At 33.7% G+C, this 12,985-nt stretch overlaps 1 protein-coding gene and 1 long non-coding RNA gene across 3 annotated transcripts; one reads left to right on the top strand and one right to left on the bottom strand.

The window, feature by feature from the left end:
• Positions 1-485: 485 nt before the first annotated feature.
• Positions 486-2,808, top strand: LOC129308164 (uncharacterized). 2 transcript variants are annotated; one of them, XR_008592554.1, is made up of 3 exons: positions 486-1,315; positions 1,619-1,698; positions 2,460-2,808. It is a non-coding gene; the product is annotated as an uncharacterized LOC129308164 (long non-coding RNA). The 2 variants fall into 2 exon arrangements; XR_008592553.1 differs by having other exon boundaries at positions 1,619-2,808.
• Positions 2,809-11,140: 8,332 nt separating this feature from the next.
• Positions 11,141-12,699, bottom strand: LOC129308210 (uncharacterized). The gene is made up of 3 exons (XM_054949257.1): positions 12,272-12,699; positions 11,312-11,407; positions 11,141-11,239 (listed from the first exon to the last, which is right to left on the bottom strand). Exons 1-3 carry the CDS (start codon positions 12,515-12,517, stop codon positions 11,147-11,149), a joined length of 435 nt encoding a protein of 144 aa, XP_054805232.1. The 5' UTR covers positions 12,518-12,699; the 3' UTR covers positions 11,141-11,146.
• Positions 12,700-12,985: the final 286 nt, after the last annotated feature.

Raw genomic sequence — 12,985 nt, 5'->3', positions numbered from 1 at the left:
AATTAATAATTTTATATCAGAAAAAAATTAACAAGTGAATGTGTATTTTAATTTCTCTACCATTAAAATTATTTTTACTTTAATCCTACTGAACTGGATTGAAGTTTTAATTTTTTTTAAATTCACTAATAATTAAATGTTTAATTTTTTTTAAATTCACTAATAATTAAATTACATTCCTCATCCTTAGTTAAAATTCTTTCTATAAAATATACACTTATTAATAAATAATAAATGATAATTATTATATCTTAAAAGCTGTTAAAAAATATGAGTTTTTAATTTTATTCTTCTTTATAATTTTATTATGATGATAAATTGTTTGATAAGAGTTCAAACTAAAATAAATAAATAAAAAATAATGTTAAAAAAATTAGAAAAAATGGCTGGCAAAGTCCTTTCTTAAAAGGAAAATTATTATCCAAGATTAACTCAGGTTGCAGGATCAAACTCAATATAATATCAAGAAAAGATTGGATGAACGAACCAAAAATCTTCTCTCTTCCACATTTACCTTCCCTCTCTCTTTCCCATCTTCCTCTGCCGCGGCAAGGTACTGGCACATGAGGTATCTTGACCTCTGCCTCGGCAAGCCGGCGCTGAAGCCTCTTCCTCTGTCAACTAACTCCTTTGCCACCCTCAAGTCCTCCGACGACAACTTCCCCAGGCATCTCCTTTATTATTATTATTATTATTATTATTATTATTATTATTATATATTTGTTCTCTTCTTCTTCTTGACAGCGTTGTTCATCCCCATGGATGACTCAATCAGAAAGGAGAGGGGAAAATCAGTGGGTAGGGCCTATCTTTGGGCGAGAGCGACTTGAGAAAAGCCAAGGTTTGGGAGTTTAGAGCAGCAATGTCATCGTTGGCTTAGACTTGATGGACAACAACAGTATGTTGAATCCATGTCAGTCTTGGAGTAAATGAATGATTGTGGCTCATTTACTGGCTTGGCGTGGCTTTATTGTGACAGTTCAAAAAACCGACACTCAGCTAGTAAAAGGGAAAGCCCTTTTTTTTTTGGGGGGGGGGGGGGGGGCGCGGGGGTGGTGAGCTACTTACCCTTTTGAATGTAGATGCTGACGCCTGAAGGCATTATTTGTATGCGAGCTCAACTTTCGCATATTTTGGTTTGGTTGTGTCTTGTCTTCCTTTCAGAATTGTACTTGAGGTTTCATACGTTTCCTCATTGCCTCCTAATTTCAATATGAATTTTGACGAATTAACACATGCAACGACTTCTATTGTATTTTTTTCTCCCCAAATAAGGACTACAACCAAAGATGTGGGCAGAAGCTCGGACTGGCTGGTATAATTTGTAGTTTTTGTTTGTCACCATGTTATTTACTTCTCAAGTTGCCTTAAAAACTTACTGAGAGAGTGAGAGTGGGGTTTAGCCCCAAATTCTTGAGCACTGTGCATGTGTAGTTGTAGATAAACAAGAAATTCCATTGCTTGGGTATTACTTGCATTAGTTGTTTTTTTTCTTTCATTTGGCATTTGTCCAAAAAAGGGGAGGAAAAAAAAAAAGATTCCTTAACAACAAGAAATATACTAACTTGAGTTATCATCTAACCTGCTCATTGCCTGTGTTACTCGGTTGTACTTGTAGGTTTGCTGAGTTTGGAGGTCCAGTTCCTCACTGACCTGCTGAACACATGGCATTTTCAGTTGCGAGGTTTATCCAGACAGGTTTATCTTTTGTTAATTATTACATGTTAAATTATGAGATTGAGTTCATTTGTTTTGTTTGTTCCAGAATCATGGGGGAAAAAATTTTGGTTGAACTGCTGGGGGTCCATTCATTGCTCCAAGCTATGATTATGATGCTCCTCTTTATGAATGTGGTATTCATAAAGTATTCTGAACCCTTGCATGACTCAGAAGCTTTTTTTTTTTAAGCACTCTCTAACTAAGCACTTCTGCTTTCTATTTAGAAGATATTGGTGCAATCTCCACTGTCACCTGTTGAAGTCATATCAGTCATTTCACTACTGTTACTTCAAAGTAAACCATAAAGCCAAAGGCATTTTGAATCACTTTTATATCTTGTTATTCTTTGTAATAATTTCTGATATTTACCTTTTACATATGACTTGATCCTCGGAATTTTGAGTCTTTAAAGTTTATGGAGTTCTACACAAAGTATTAGTGCTTTACATTTACTTGTCTTCATTTATACAAGACAAAATTTTATGATGTAGAACTTCATGAATGCCATTCTTTGGATTTATATGCATGTGTTTCTCCTAAATGTCATTGTTACCAGAATGATATAAATAAGCCAACCAATTGCAATATGGTGTGACAATAAAGTAATCCAATGCACATAATGTTCATAAACATACGCCTGAGTAAAAGTGAAATATTGTTATACGGCTTGTTGTGATATTGATAGTGTTATTTATGGTGCATGTCTAAGGGGGAGTCTGATGATAATGTCTTTATGGCAGAAGAAGAAAGTTGAAGTCAAGAGGCTCTTGTAGATTCAACTCATACATATCATAACTCAAGTGATCTACAAGAAAATGTTGATCAAGAGATTCTCCTAAAAGATTGAATGAAAATGTGATTGTATTTTGAAATATATTTATGGCCATCCCTTTCATTTGTTTTTTGTTCTATATCTTTTTTTAATACTTGGCAGGAAGATAGATCAAAACTATGGGAATTAATATTTTTCATTGAAATTGTTGTTCATTTTTCTCCTTGATATATACTTGTCGTACAAGGAAAATTCAATTGTAATCTATGTAAAACTGTTGAATGAGCTTCATTTATAGGTAAATATGACTTGGTATATGTGAAAAATATATAAATGAGAGGGAACTTATTGTAAGTGTTCCCAATCTTTCATGATAAACTAGGAGGAATTTATTGTAAGTGTTCCCAATTTTTCATGATGACTATCAATAATTACATGTAATTACAAGCAATTACATGATAATTATAAATAATAAAATGTAATTTTAACATACAAAGAACACATAAATGACAGTGACTCTAAATTTCATGATAACTATATTCTTGCACTCAAAGCTTATCATACCTTGCAACCAAAGCCTATGCTCTTGCACTCCAAGCCCCATGCACTCTAAGCCTTGCTTCCACCCAATGTCTATACCCTTGCTTGCGCCTTGCCCTCAAAGCATATACTCTTGCATCTTGCACCATAAGCCTGGCTATAATCTTACACCCAATGTCTATGCCCTTGCACTCCAAGCATATAACCTTGCATCCAACACCTATATCTTTATACTCTAAGCCTGTAACCTAGCATTCAAAGTTTATACCCTTGCACCTCAAGCCTACATGAGTGTCAAATATAATAGATATGATTATCATATAAATAAATGTTTTTCATGTAAGTGTCATATGTTTAGTTGGATATATTAGAGTCACAGCATCATTATGTCCTGTTCTAGTAAATTGTTATTTATTATCATGAAAACATGTTATATACCATGAAATTATTGACAGCTTGGGATCATATGACCTTAGTTTCATGAAAACGCGTATATCCCGAAAAAGATAACGTCTGGGACGGTCTATCATCAAAACATGTACATTAATAAGTATATCACATTACTAACCACATGATACGTACTAAACCCACTTAATTACATCTCTTTCTCATCCTTCTCCAGCCACATACATTTTCAATACATTTTAAATACATTTTCAAGAAGATGGCAGAGAAGAAGATGCTGTTACTAAACTTCTTTAATAGGGTCCTCTTCAGAATCTTCTTCTAATTCTTCACATGATCTATCTTCTTCATCTTCTATTTTGATCACTTCATTAAAAAGATGCATGGACAAAACAAAGGCTATGAAATTCATCTCCAACTAGACATTCTAACCTGATTTAGCAAAACATTCTTACAGAAAGCCATGGAGAATATGTGTGTGTTTGGATTACATTATAACTTAGGTTGGGATGGCTCTAACCTAAGTTGAGATGGTAAATGCCATCAAAATTTTGTTTGGATTAAAAAAAAAGTGAATGGGCGTTGTGAGAGAAACGAGCGTTGGGAGAGAAGCTGCTGGTGGAGCTTTGTAACGAGTGTTGGCGGATGTTGGGTAATGTTTTGTCAATCTTCTCTCTCTTCAATCTCTACCAGTGCACGAATTTGCTCTGCCTTTAGCATTCACGAGTCTTCATGAATGAGCTCTTCACCACCTTCTCGTCTTCGCGAATCTAACTGGAGATTGTGTTTTCCTTCTTGCTCGCGTACGGTGCTTGAGTTTGCTAACCATCATCCCTTCTTTCTTCTTGCATCTGCTCGCCTACCGTCTTCTTACGTTGGCTTTTATGGTGCTTGATTACTATCTTCTTAAGTCGGTATTCATTTAAGGGTAACGTGGGTATTCATGGCTTCATACCACTCACCCATGCAACAATCTTGAAAGTAGAGAATCTCTGGAAAAATGACTTTGAGCCTCCATCTCCATCAATAAGACCATGCACGAGATGGAGAAGGAAAGACTCAATGAAACAAATCAAGGAATGAAAAGCAAGAGATCGCTACTGTATAAGAGCTATGGTCAGAAACAAAGGATTGAGTGAACAGAAGCTAAACTGTGAAAGTTTCCTCCTCAGAGGTCAATTGCTGATTGGGAGCACGAGATCGGAATCTGGAAGACTAGAACTACTGTCATCGTGGTTCTGGACTTTGGACTCTCAACTCTTCTCTGGATCGGTTCGAGCGCATAGGTCGAGTATGTGTGAGGGAGAGAACAGAGAAGAGTGATGCCTGTGAGGACTGATGAGGGACGATGAAGGTGAAGCCAAAGGCAAAAATTGAAGGGTGAAGAGAGATGAATGATATCAAAGACAAAGAAAGAAGATTGAAGTCCAAATAGGTGAGTGATGGTGAAGCCGTGAAGAACTAAAATTTGAAAATGAAATATTGAGGTTTCAAAACTATTGAGCATATCTCGATGTATGTGTATGATTAAAAAATAGTAGATTATATCATGATAAAAAATTAAGGCAGAAGAAGTTTGGAGACCTAAAATATAAGCTTATTATGATATAATTTATAAATTATAAAATTTTCATTAAGGCTAACTAGATTTTACATTCATTTCAATAGCATCGGGTAAAAAAAAAAGTTACTTTGATTTTTTTTTTGAATTTCAAAATCATGCAAATCCATTTTTATATCATACAATATCTAAACTAGCTTTTAAATCAAATTATGTAAAAAAATTATGTTACTTATTTTTATATTTGTAATCTACTCTTTAAAAACATCAAAGATTAGTCACAAGAATATATACAAGAAAAATTTTATTTATTTTTGTTATTATATATTTTAACTAATTTTTGAATCAAATCATCCAAACAAGTTTTATTTTGTCTAATTGACTTCTAAAAAAAAGATATCCAAATAAAGTCACAAACTTTGTTTCTAATCTCAATTTATTAACCTTAGTTGATTCTAATTTCAGTTGTAAATTTTTTTAATCCAAACATACTCTATATCTAACTTTTATAAACACACACACACACACAGTCACACCAGATATACATAAACCGCTGTATTGTATTGCACTATTGTATCATATCATATTTAAAATTCTACATCAGTATCAGGTGTGATATATCAGCGAATTTTGTCCAATAGGTCCAGAGCTACACTTGAATTCTGATCAACTGCTTCCTTACTCATTCGTCTTAATGCATGTCACAAGGGAAATCACATTTCTCACCTCCAGGAGCATCGCATGTCACTTAGACATTAGAAAATAAAGATTAGCATCCAATTTACATCTTGAAAAAATATTGAATAATTTTAAATCTAAAACTAAATTGTTTCTAAAGTGAGCTCAATTGCTGTTCAGATAGCTCGTCTTCAATCCCTTTTTATATTACTCAATAAATTGTCATAAACAACTAATCAAGTATTTTCCTTATCTAATGCTTGAAAAAATTTAAAATGATTGAGGGGGGGGGGGAAAAAATACTCAAATGATATTTCCATTATTTGGCCAAAAAAAAAAAATAATCATAGCATGACAGAGCACCGTTAGATACCCAGATCTGGAACAATGGGAGATTTCAGAGCAAGTGAGAGATGAGTGAAGCATGCCTGAAGGCGGAAGCTAAATGAAGGAACCACTGTCGAACATCTTGTACATCCGTACTTACAAGTTTTGTGAAAAGGGGTTTTGCTCGGTGGGTTAGGAATTAATCGTCACATGAAGGAAATGGAGATGGTTTATGGGTATAATCGACCCAAAAATGGGAGCAAGATCGAGTGTTGTCATGACGGACCAATAATTACTTTGAATCCTGATACTGTGTTTGTGGCAAAGATTCCTGATGTTCAGATCTTGCGCATTATGTATCGTTCACCCTTTTTGGCTATGGCTCTTGTCACGCGGCCTTTCTTGGGTTTCGTTCTCAAGGGATTGTGTTCATCATCAGGATTCTCACATTATATTTATCCCAAACTTGATACTCAGTCTTCTTCAATCAATAACGATGGAACAAGGAATAGGGTTTGAAAAATTGAGATTTTTTCACGGTAATTAGGCTTTGGGTCATATCCTAGCAAGTCTCGAAAAAAGGAGTTCAAGTCTGAATGGCCATCCAAGCCTCATTAACCTTTGTTTTTTTTGGGCAAATAATCCTCAAAACCCTAAGTCCCTAACTCTGCACTCTCTTGATTGTCACGACAATCTCATGATGCTCTCCTCCATCTACTCGATCTCAACAGTGTCCATACTCTCCTCCCTCCTCTAGATCTCGGCAACATCAGTGCTCTCCACCACGGCTCCATCCACTCGATCTTGGCAGCATCAGTGCTTTGCTCAGTTTGATTCGTGCAGTAAGTGTTTATCTCACGATCTTTGATTTTTAGCTTCAAGCAAGGGTGCTTGTTTGCTTATTTCTGGGTTTGTTCTGGTTCTCCCCACTCATCTGATTCTCGATCTCCTCACTCATCTAGTGATTTTCAATGAGCCACATAAAAAATGCAAATATTTGTTTAAGCTCTCATTTTCAATAGATTACTTCCGGTTTGCTGTTAATGCTATCACACTATTAATCTCGGAGTGCTCTTCATATTCGACTCTTGCAGGTTTGTGTGCCTTCTTTCTCACCCTCTCTCAATGAAAAGACCTGTTTCCATGACTATGATACCATTATAGTCGTTAATCTAAGCTATATTTTTCAAATAAAGGGCTGAACTTCAAAAATATGACATTTTCAAATAATTGAGTTTTAAGATCTAAGCCCTTTAAAGAAGGAGGACAAAAAGCCTTTATGGGCTAAGCCGTCAAAGACAATAATTTAGTCAACATAAAAGAGCAATTGGATCACTTGCTTAGATTATTTTATGAATATTAAATTTAATTTGGCCATCAAATTTTTTGTTCAAAAAAAAAAATTGGCCATCAAATTTGATTTGATCCTTGAAAACAATTTCTCTATCAAAGAGGGATATTCTAGCAATTTTTCCAATAATGAATTTACAAAAGAAAGAGATGTGCATGCAGCAAAGAAAGTTAGACGCATACACATTAATGTGATTTTTTCAACTTTATCAAACTGCGTTTTTTATTGAATATAAGCTAAATTTATATAAAGATAAAATGATTAGTGCATAAAAAAACCTAACCTATTGTCGCGATAAAAAAGACACAACCTAATGAAAACCCACAAACATTAGTCCAAAAGTAATTAAACATGGTAATTTGACCAACACCATCATAAGGAAGTTGCCAAAAGAAATTAGTAACAAGCGCACCTCATAAGGATTCTTTACAGTCCCCTCTAACCCAAGGATAAAGCACGCTTGTGCCTCTATGGGTATTGATTTGACAGCAACAATGATATGCATCCTCGTAGGGTTACATTGTTGCTTGGAAGATCATCACCTTCCGCCAAATATATGCAGCAATACTTCTAGATTCTAATAACAATGGGATGGTAATATTTACTTCCTGAAAAAAAAAAAGAAAACGGAAAATAATGGCATAGCAAGAGAACTAGTGATTGCTTTTTTTTTTTTTTTGGGATCACCATTCACCACAGTATCACTCAAGGCATTAAAAAATGGACTGATTATTGAATGGGTCAAAATACTGAGTTAAGAGTCAGTAGTTCATCCGATCATAATAAAATAATATAATTATTAATAGATAATAGTGGTACATTATTTCACTCATTATTAATAATAATATTAAAAATAAAAAAAATAATGAAATTAAAATTTAAAAATATAAAAAATATTTTAAACATTATATCTGTACAACTTGATAAATCTTTATTCTTTTAACAACCTAACATTTTTTTTTGAATTAACACTTGTTGGAAAAAAATTAGGGAGAATTACATTGAAATTTTACATAAGATAATTAATTACTATAATATTTATTGACAATTGAATCAAACTATGAGCATCGAACCTATAATAATTAATTTTTTGACTGAGTATAATTCTTTCAAAAAATTAAGACTTTTATCTACATTTTATTTAAAAATATTTTAACTGATCCACACTTTGTCAGATGCAGATTCTATGATTTGACAAGATTCTCAATAACTTTTGATTTTCTTCTTTTAAAAAATAGTTTTTTGTTGCTTTATTAACAATGTCGTGCATATTTTCTATATTCACTAAAATGGGAAAAAACGAATACATCTGTGAGTTCTAAAGTAGAAGAGCGAGCAGTTAGTAATTGCTGACTCCTCTACTTCAGAACTCATAGATGAGCGAGCAATTCTCAGTAATTGCTTGCTCCTTTACTTCAAAACTCATAGATGTTCCTTTCATTCAACTTCATCATTTTTATTTTTTCTTTCTTCGTCTTCCCACTTGTGTGTTGTGCAAACATGTAGATCAGTTGATTCAAGAACAAATATAGCTACAGAACAAACAAATCAGAACATTGCAAGGTTAAAGAATGCCATGGTCATTTAGATTTAATTTTACTATTGATTATTTTCCCTTTCTTCATCAGTTTTCCTTTATTTTCTTTGACTCTCTCCCTTTTTCTTTTGCATCTTCTTCTTCCTTCTTCTTGGATCTTTGTTTTATGCTCTCTTTTCTCTCAACCCATTGACCTGTCCAACCCATTAGGTTAGCCATGTTACATTGGGTTTATTTCTAGGTCAATTGGGCTAAACTAATTCAATTAATTTCCAATATGATCACCTGAACAGACCAAGTGGGGAATCGATTCACCAGTTTTAAGTCTGACTGATCGGTCCGGTCTGATTTTTCATACAATATATCACCCCAACACTGATTGTGTGCTCAACTTGAAAAATAAGCTTACATGACTATTACTTATCAATTTCCTTGTTTCTTTTATTTTAATAAATAATCTTCTATCAACCTTTTTTCATAAAAAAGTAAATGTAATTTACTAATTTTAAATATTAATTAAAGCTATTTTCTTGTTAAAAAATTAATAAAGATAATTAATTATAATTATACAATATAAAATATGTTATGCATAAATATTATAAGTACTGTATCATATTTAAAAATGTTTGTACAAGTTATAAGTATTTATGATCTCTAGTTTTTTTTTAAATGAAGGGGTGTTTGGAAAAATATTATTTAGAAGAGGACATCTCCTTAAATGACACTCATATTTTTTGAGAGATTAATCTCACAGCTGCCGGCTGTGAGATGCCTTAGACAATAAAAAAGTATTTTTATTTTTCTTTATTTAAAATTTTAAACCTTTATTGTTATTAGGTTATTTAAATATCTATGTATTTAATATTTTTCATTTAATTATTTGCTACCGGTTGAGAGGCAGCCAAATATTATGAATAGAGCTGCCTAAAAATGCATATAACATAAGAAAATAAGTTACGGAGCTTGTAGGAAAAGAGGGGATGGAAGAAATATACCTTGAGAGGAGGATTGATCAGTGCGAAAGTGAGTTCTGGGAGCAGGAGGAGGATTGTATTTTTTTTTTAAAAAATATTATACACCCGATTCAGTCGAACCCCCTTAACCCTAAATCCCTTGAAGCCTTCTCGATGGACATGGAAGTAACATCAAGAGAGACTATTAAACCCTCTTCTCCTAGCGCTCCTCATCTCAGAATTTATCCTCTTTCCTTTATAGATCATGTCATTTTCAATCACTATGTTCCAGTAGTTTACTTTTACGAGCCAACCAGAATTTTTAAGTAAGGGGGTCGAGATCTCAAAGCATATGCTATAACTGAAGAAAAGAAAAATCTAACATAGCATAAATATTTTAACATCTAACTATATTCATATTTATTAATTTTAAAAATATAAAACCAAAATAAATATATACTTTCATTTTTTAAGTTTTGCTCGTCAATTCTTCATAGTATAGAAATCATCAATGATCATGTCTGTGGTAAATTTTTCAGCAATCTCTTTCTCAATATAAACTATCATTAACTTAGTGAGAAACTCATCTTCTATCTTGTTGCGAAGCCTTGTCTTTATAATTTTCATAACTGAAAAAGCTCGCTCAGTGGTTGCTATTGACATTGGAAGAGTCAGTACAAGCCTTAGTAATCTATCAATCAAAGGATAAGAATCACTACTACAAAATAAGTTTACAGGAGCACTTTTTTTTATTTTAGGGAGCGCTTTTGAAGCGCTCTCGTATCGAGCGCTCCGAAATGTATAGGAGCGCTTAAAAAAAGCGCTCCTGTATACACGCTATACGGGAGCGCTTTTCGAAAAGCGCTCCTGTAAGGGAGCTACATACGGGAGCGCTCTCGCTCCCTTACAGGAGCGCTCTCTACAAGAGCGCTCCCGTATGCAACCATACCGGAGCGCTTTTATAAAGAGCGCTCCCGTATGAACCATATAGGAGCGCTCTCTAGAAGAGCGCTCCTGTATGTTACTGTACAGGAGCGCTTTTCAAATGAGCGCTCCCGTATATTACTTTAATTTTTTTTAAATCAGATTTTTTGAAATTTCTCCTTTTACGTCTCTTTAATAATGACAAATCATAATATCAAAAATTAATTTAAAAATAATATTAACATAAAAATTTATATACAATAAAAGAATTTGAAACTGATACAAAAATTTTAATTTCCTAACTAACCTAGTTTAATTTCTAACAAGCCTAACAAATGAAATTATTGTTTTTTTTCTAACATTGAAATTTAACTTCCTATCACAAACAGCCAATAATATATTCTGACAACTCTTCAACTAAATCTTCTATTTGCTCCATAGTAAAATACGAACATCTTACTCCAACAAAATACTACACAAGATATGAAAGCAATATATAAGGAATTAACATTATATCAACTTAATTTTAAAGTTTTTGACTTACATTTTCAGGAATGATCAACTCTTGTTGTGTGATTACTTCTCTCATAAACTTCATAACATAGTATCCACACTCCCAACCTTGTAATTGTGTAGGTACCTATAAAACAATAAAAGATGTCATTATCAAAATATGGTGAAAATAAATTCTAACTTAATTTAAAATACTTCAGCGATGAAGTTATATATATGACTCATTTCATCAAGACGGTCAACATCATATGTCCCACTATCACGATCAAATGTTGAGTAGCTCGCACTATCCCTCCAATCATTTGCATCATTCCTTGTCTCCCCATGCATGGTTCAACAAGTATAAGTTGGATCAATCCCATTACAGATTAAATGATCTTTCAATTTTATTGGCTTTACTCTTTTTCCAGAGCAACATTTCAAACAAGGACATATGACTCCAAGGGGGTCTTGATCACAACAAAATGCAAATTCAATGAATTCATCCACACCATCCCAATATTCTCTAGATAGTTGATTAGCCGACATCCACTTATGATCCATATCACTAATATGATTATCAAAATTCAATAAACAAAAGACTTAGATTTATATAAAAAAATTCAACAACATCTTCCTTAAAAGAAGAACCTCCCAAATGATCAAACAATCAAATTCCACAACACAATACATTTAAACTCAAAAAATTAATTCATCCAAATAAAAATTTAGTAGCATAATGCATCTAAATTCTGTCAATCAATTGTAATTTAATTAATAACAATAATCTCCCTTAAAAGTATATTTCATAAATAAAATAAAAATGTTCAAGTAGTTTCCTCAACTTTAATCTAATTATCAACTACAAATACTCCATAATTCTAATATAAATAACTCCAATTCATATATTATCTATAATATTGATTATTAAAAAAATATATGTGAAATTTATTCTCAAATATATATAAATATATCAATATATTACATTATAAATTAATTATTAAAAAAATACCTTCACAGTGTAGTCTTCACGGCAGAAAATGGAAGTCTTCACGGCAGTAGCGGAGGTCTTTGCAGCGTTGCTTCCTCGGCTGTACAGCAATGACACACGGCTACAACGGAGGTCTTCACGGTGTCGCTTCCTCCGGTGTACAGCAGCCGCACAAATCTGGAACAGAAATGTAGATCTAGAATAGTGATGCAGGAGATGGCGGTGACGGCGACGGCAGTGCAAAAACAGAGACAGATGGCGCGACATGACACAGAAATGAACAAACAGCAATGAACACTAATCTGGAACAACGAACAGCAGCAGACGATGATTTGGAACAGCGAACAGTGGCGAACGACGATCTGGAACAGCGAACAGCGGCGGACGACGATCTGGAACAGTGAACAGCGATGGAAGATAGACTGATACAGCGATGATCTAGAACTCGTTGGGAACGCACAACCTCAGCAAATGAGAGAGAGGTTTGAAAGAAACTCATAAATAGGGAAAAGAAAACTGACGGGAGGCAGAGATATAAAAGACCACCTCTTCTGGAGCGCTCTTCAAAGAGCGCTCCGGAAGATCTCTCTTTCGAAGCGCTCTTTGACGAGCGCTCCGGAAGAACAACTCTTTCGGAGCGCTCATTCCAAGAGCGCTCTTTGAAGAGTGCTCCGGAAAATAGTCTTCTGGAGCGCTTAACTACGAGTGCTCCCGAAGGTCTTTTTAAATTTTTTA

Source organism: Prosopis cineraria, unplaced genomic scaffold (assembly GCF_029017545.1).
Source record: "Prosopis cineraria cultivar Desert tree isolate PC_DT_omini unplaced genomic scaffold, ASM2901754v1 PC4, whole genome shotgun sequence".
NCBI lineage: Eukaryota > Viridiplantae > Streptophyta > Magnoliopsida > Fabales > Fabaceae > Prosopis > Prosopis cineraria.
Note: the sequence above shows the minus strand (reverse complement) of the source record. Positions and strands in the feature narration are given on the sequence as shown.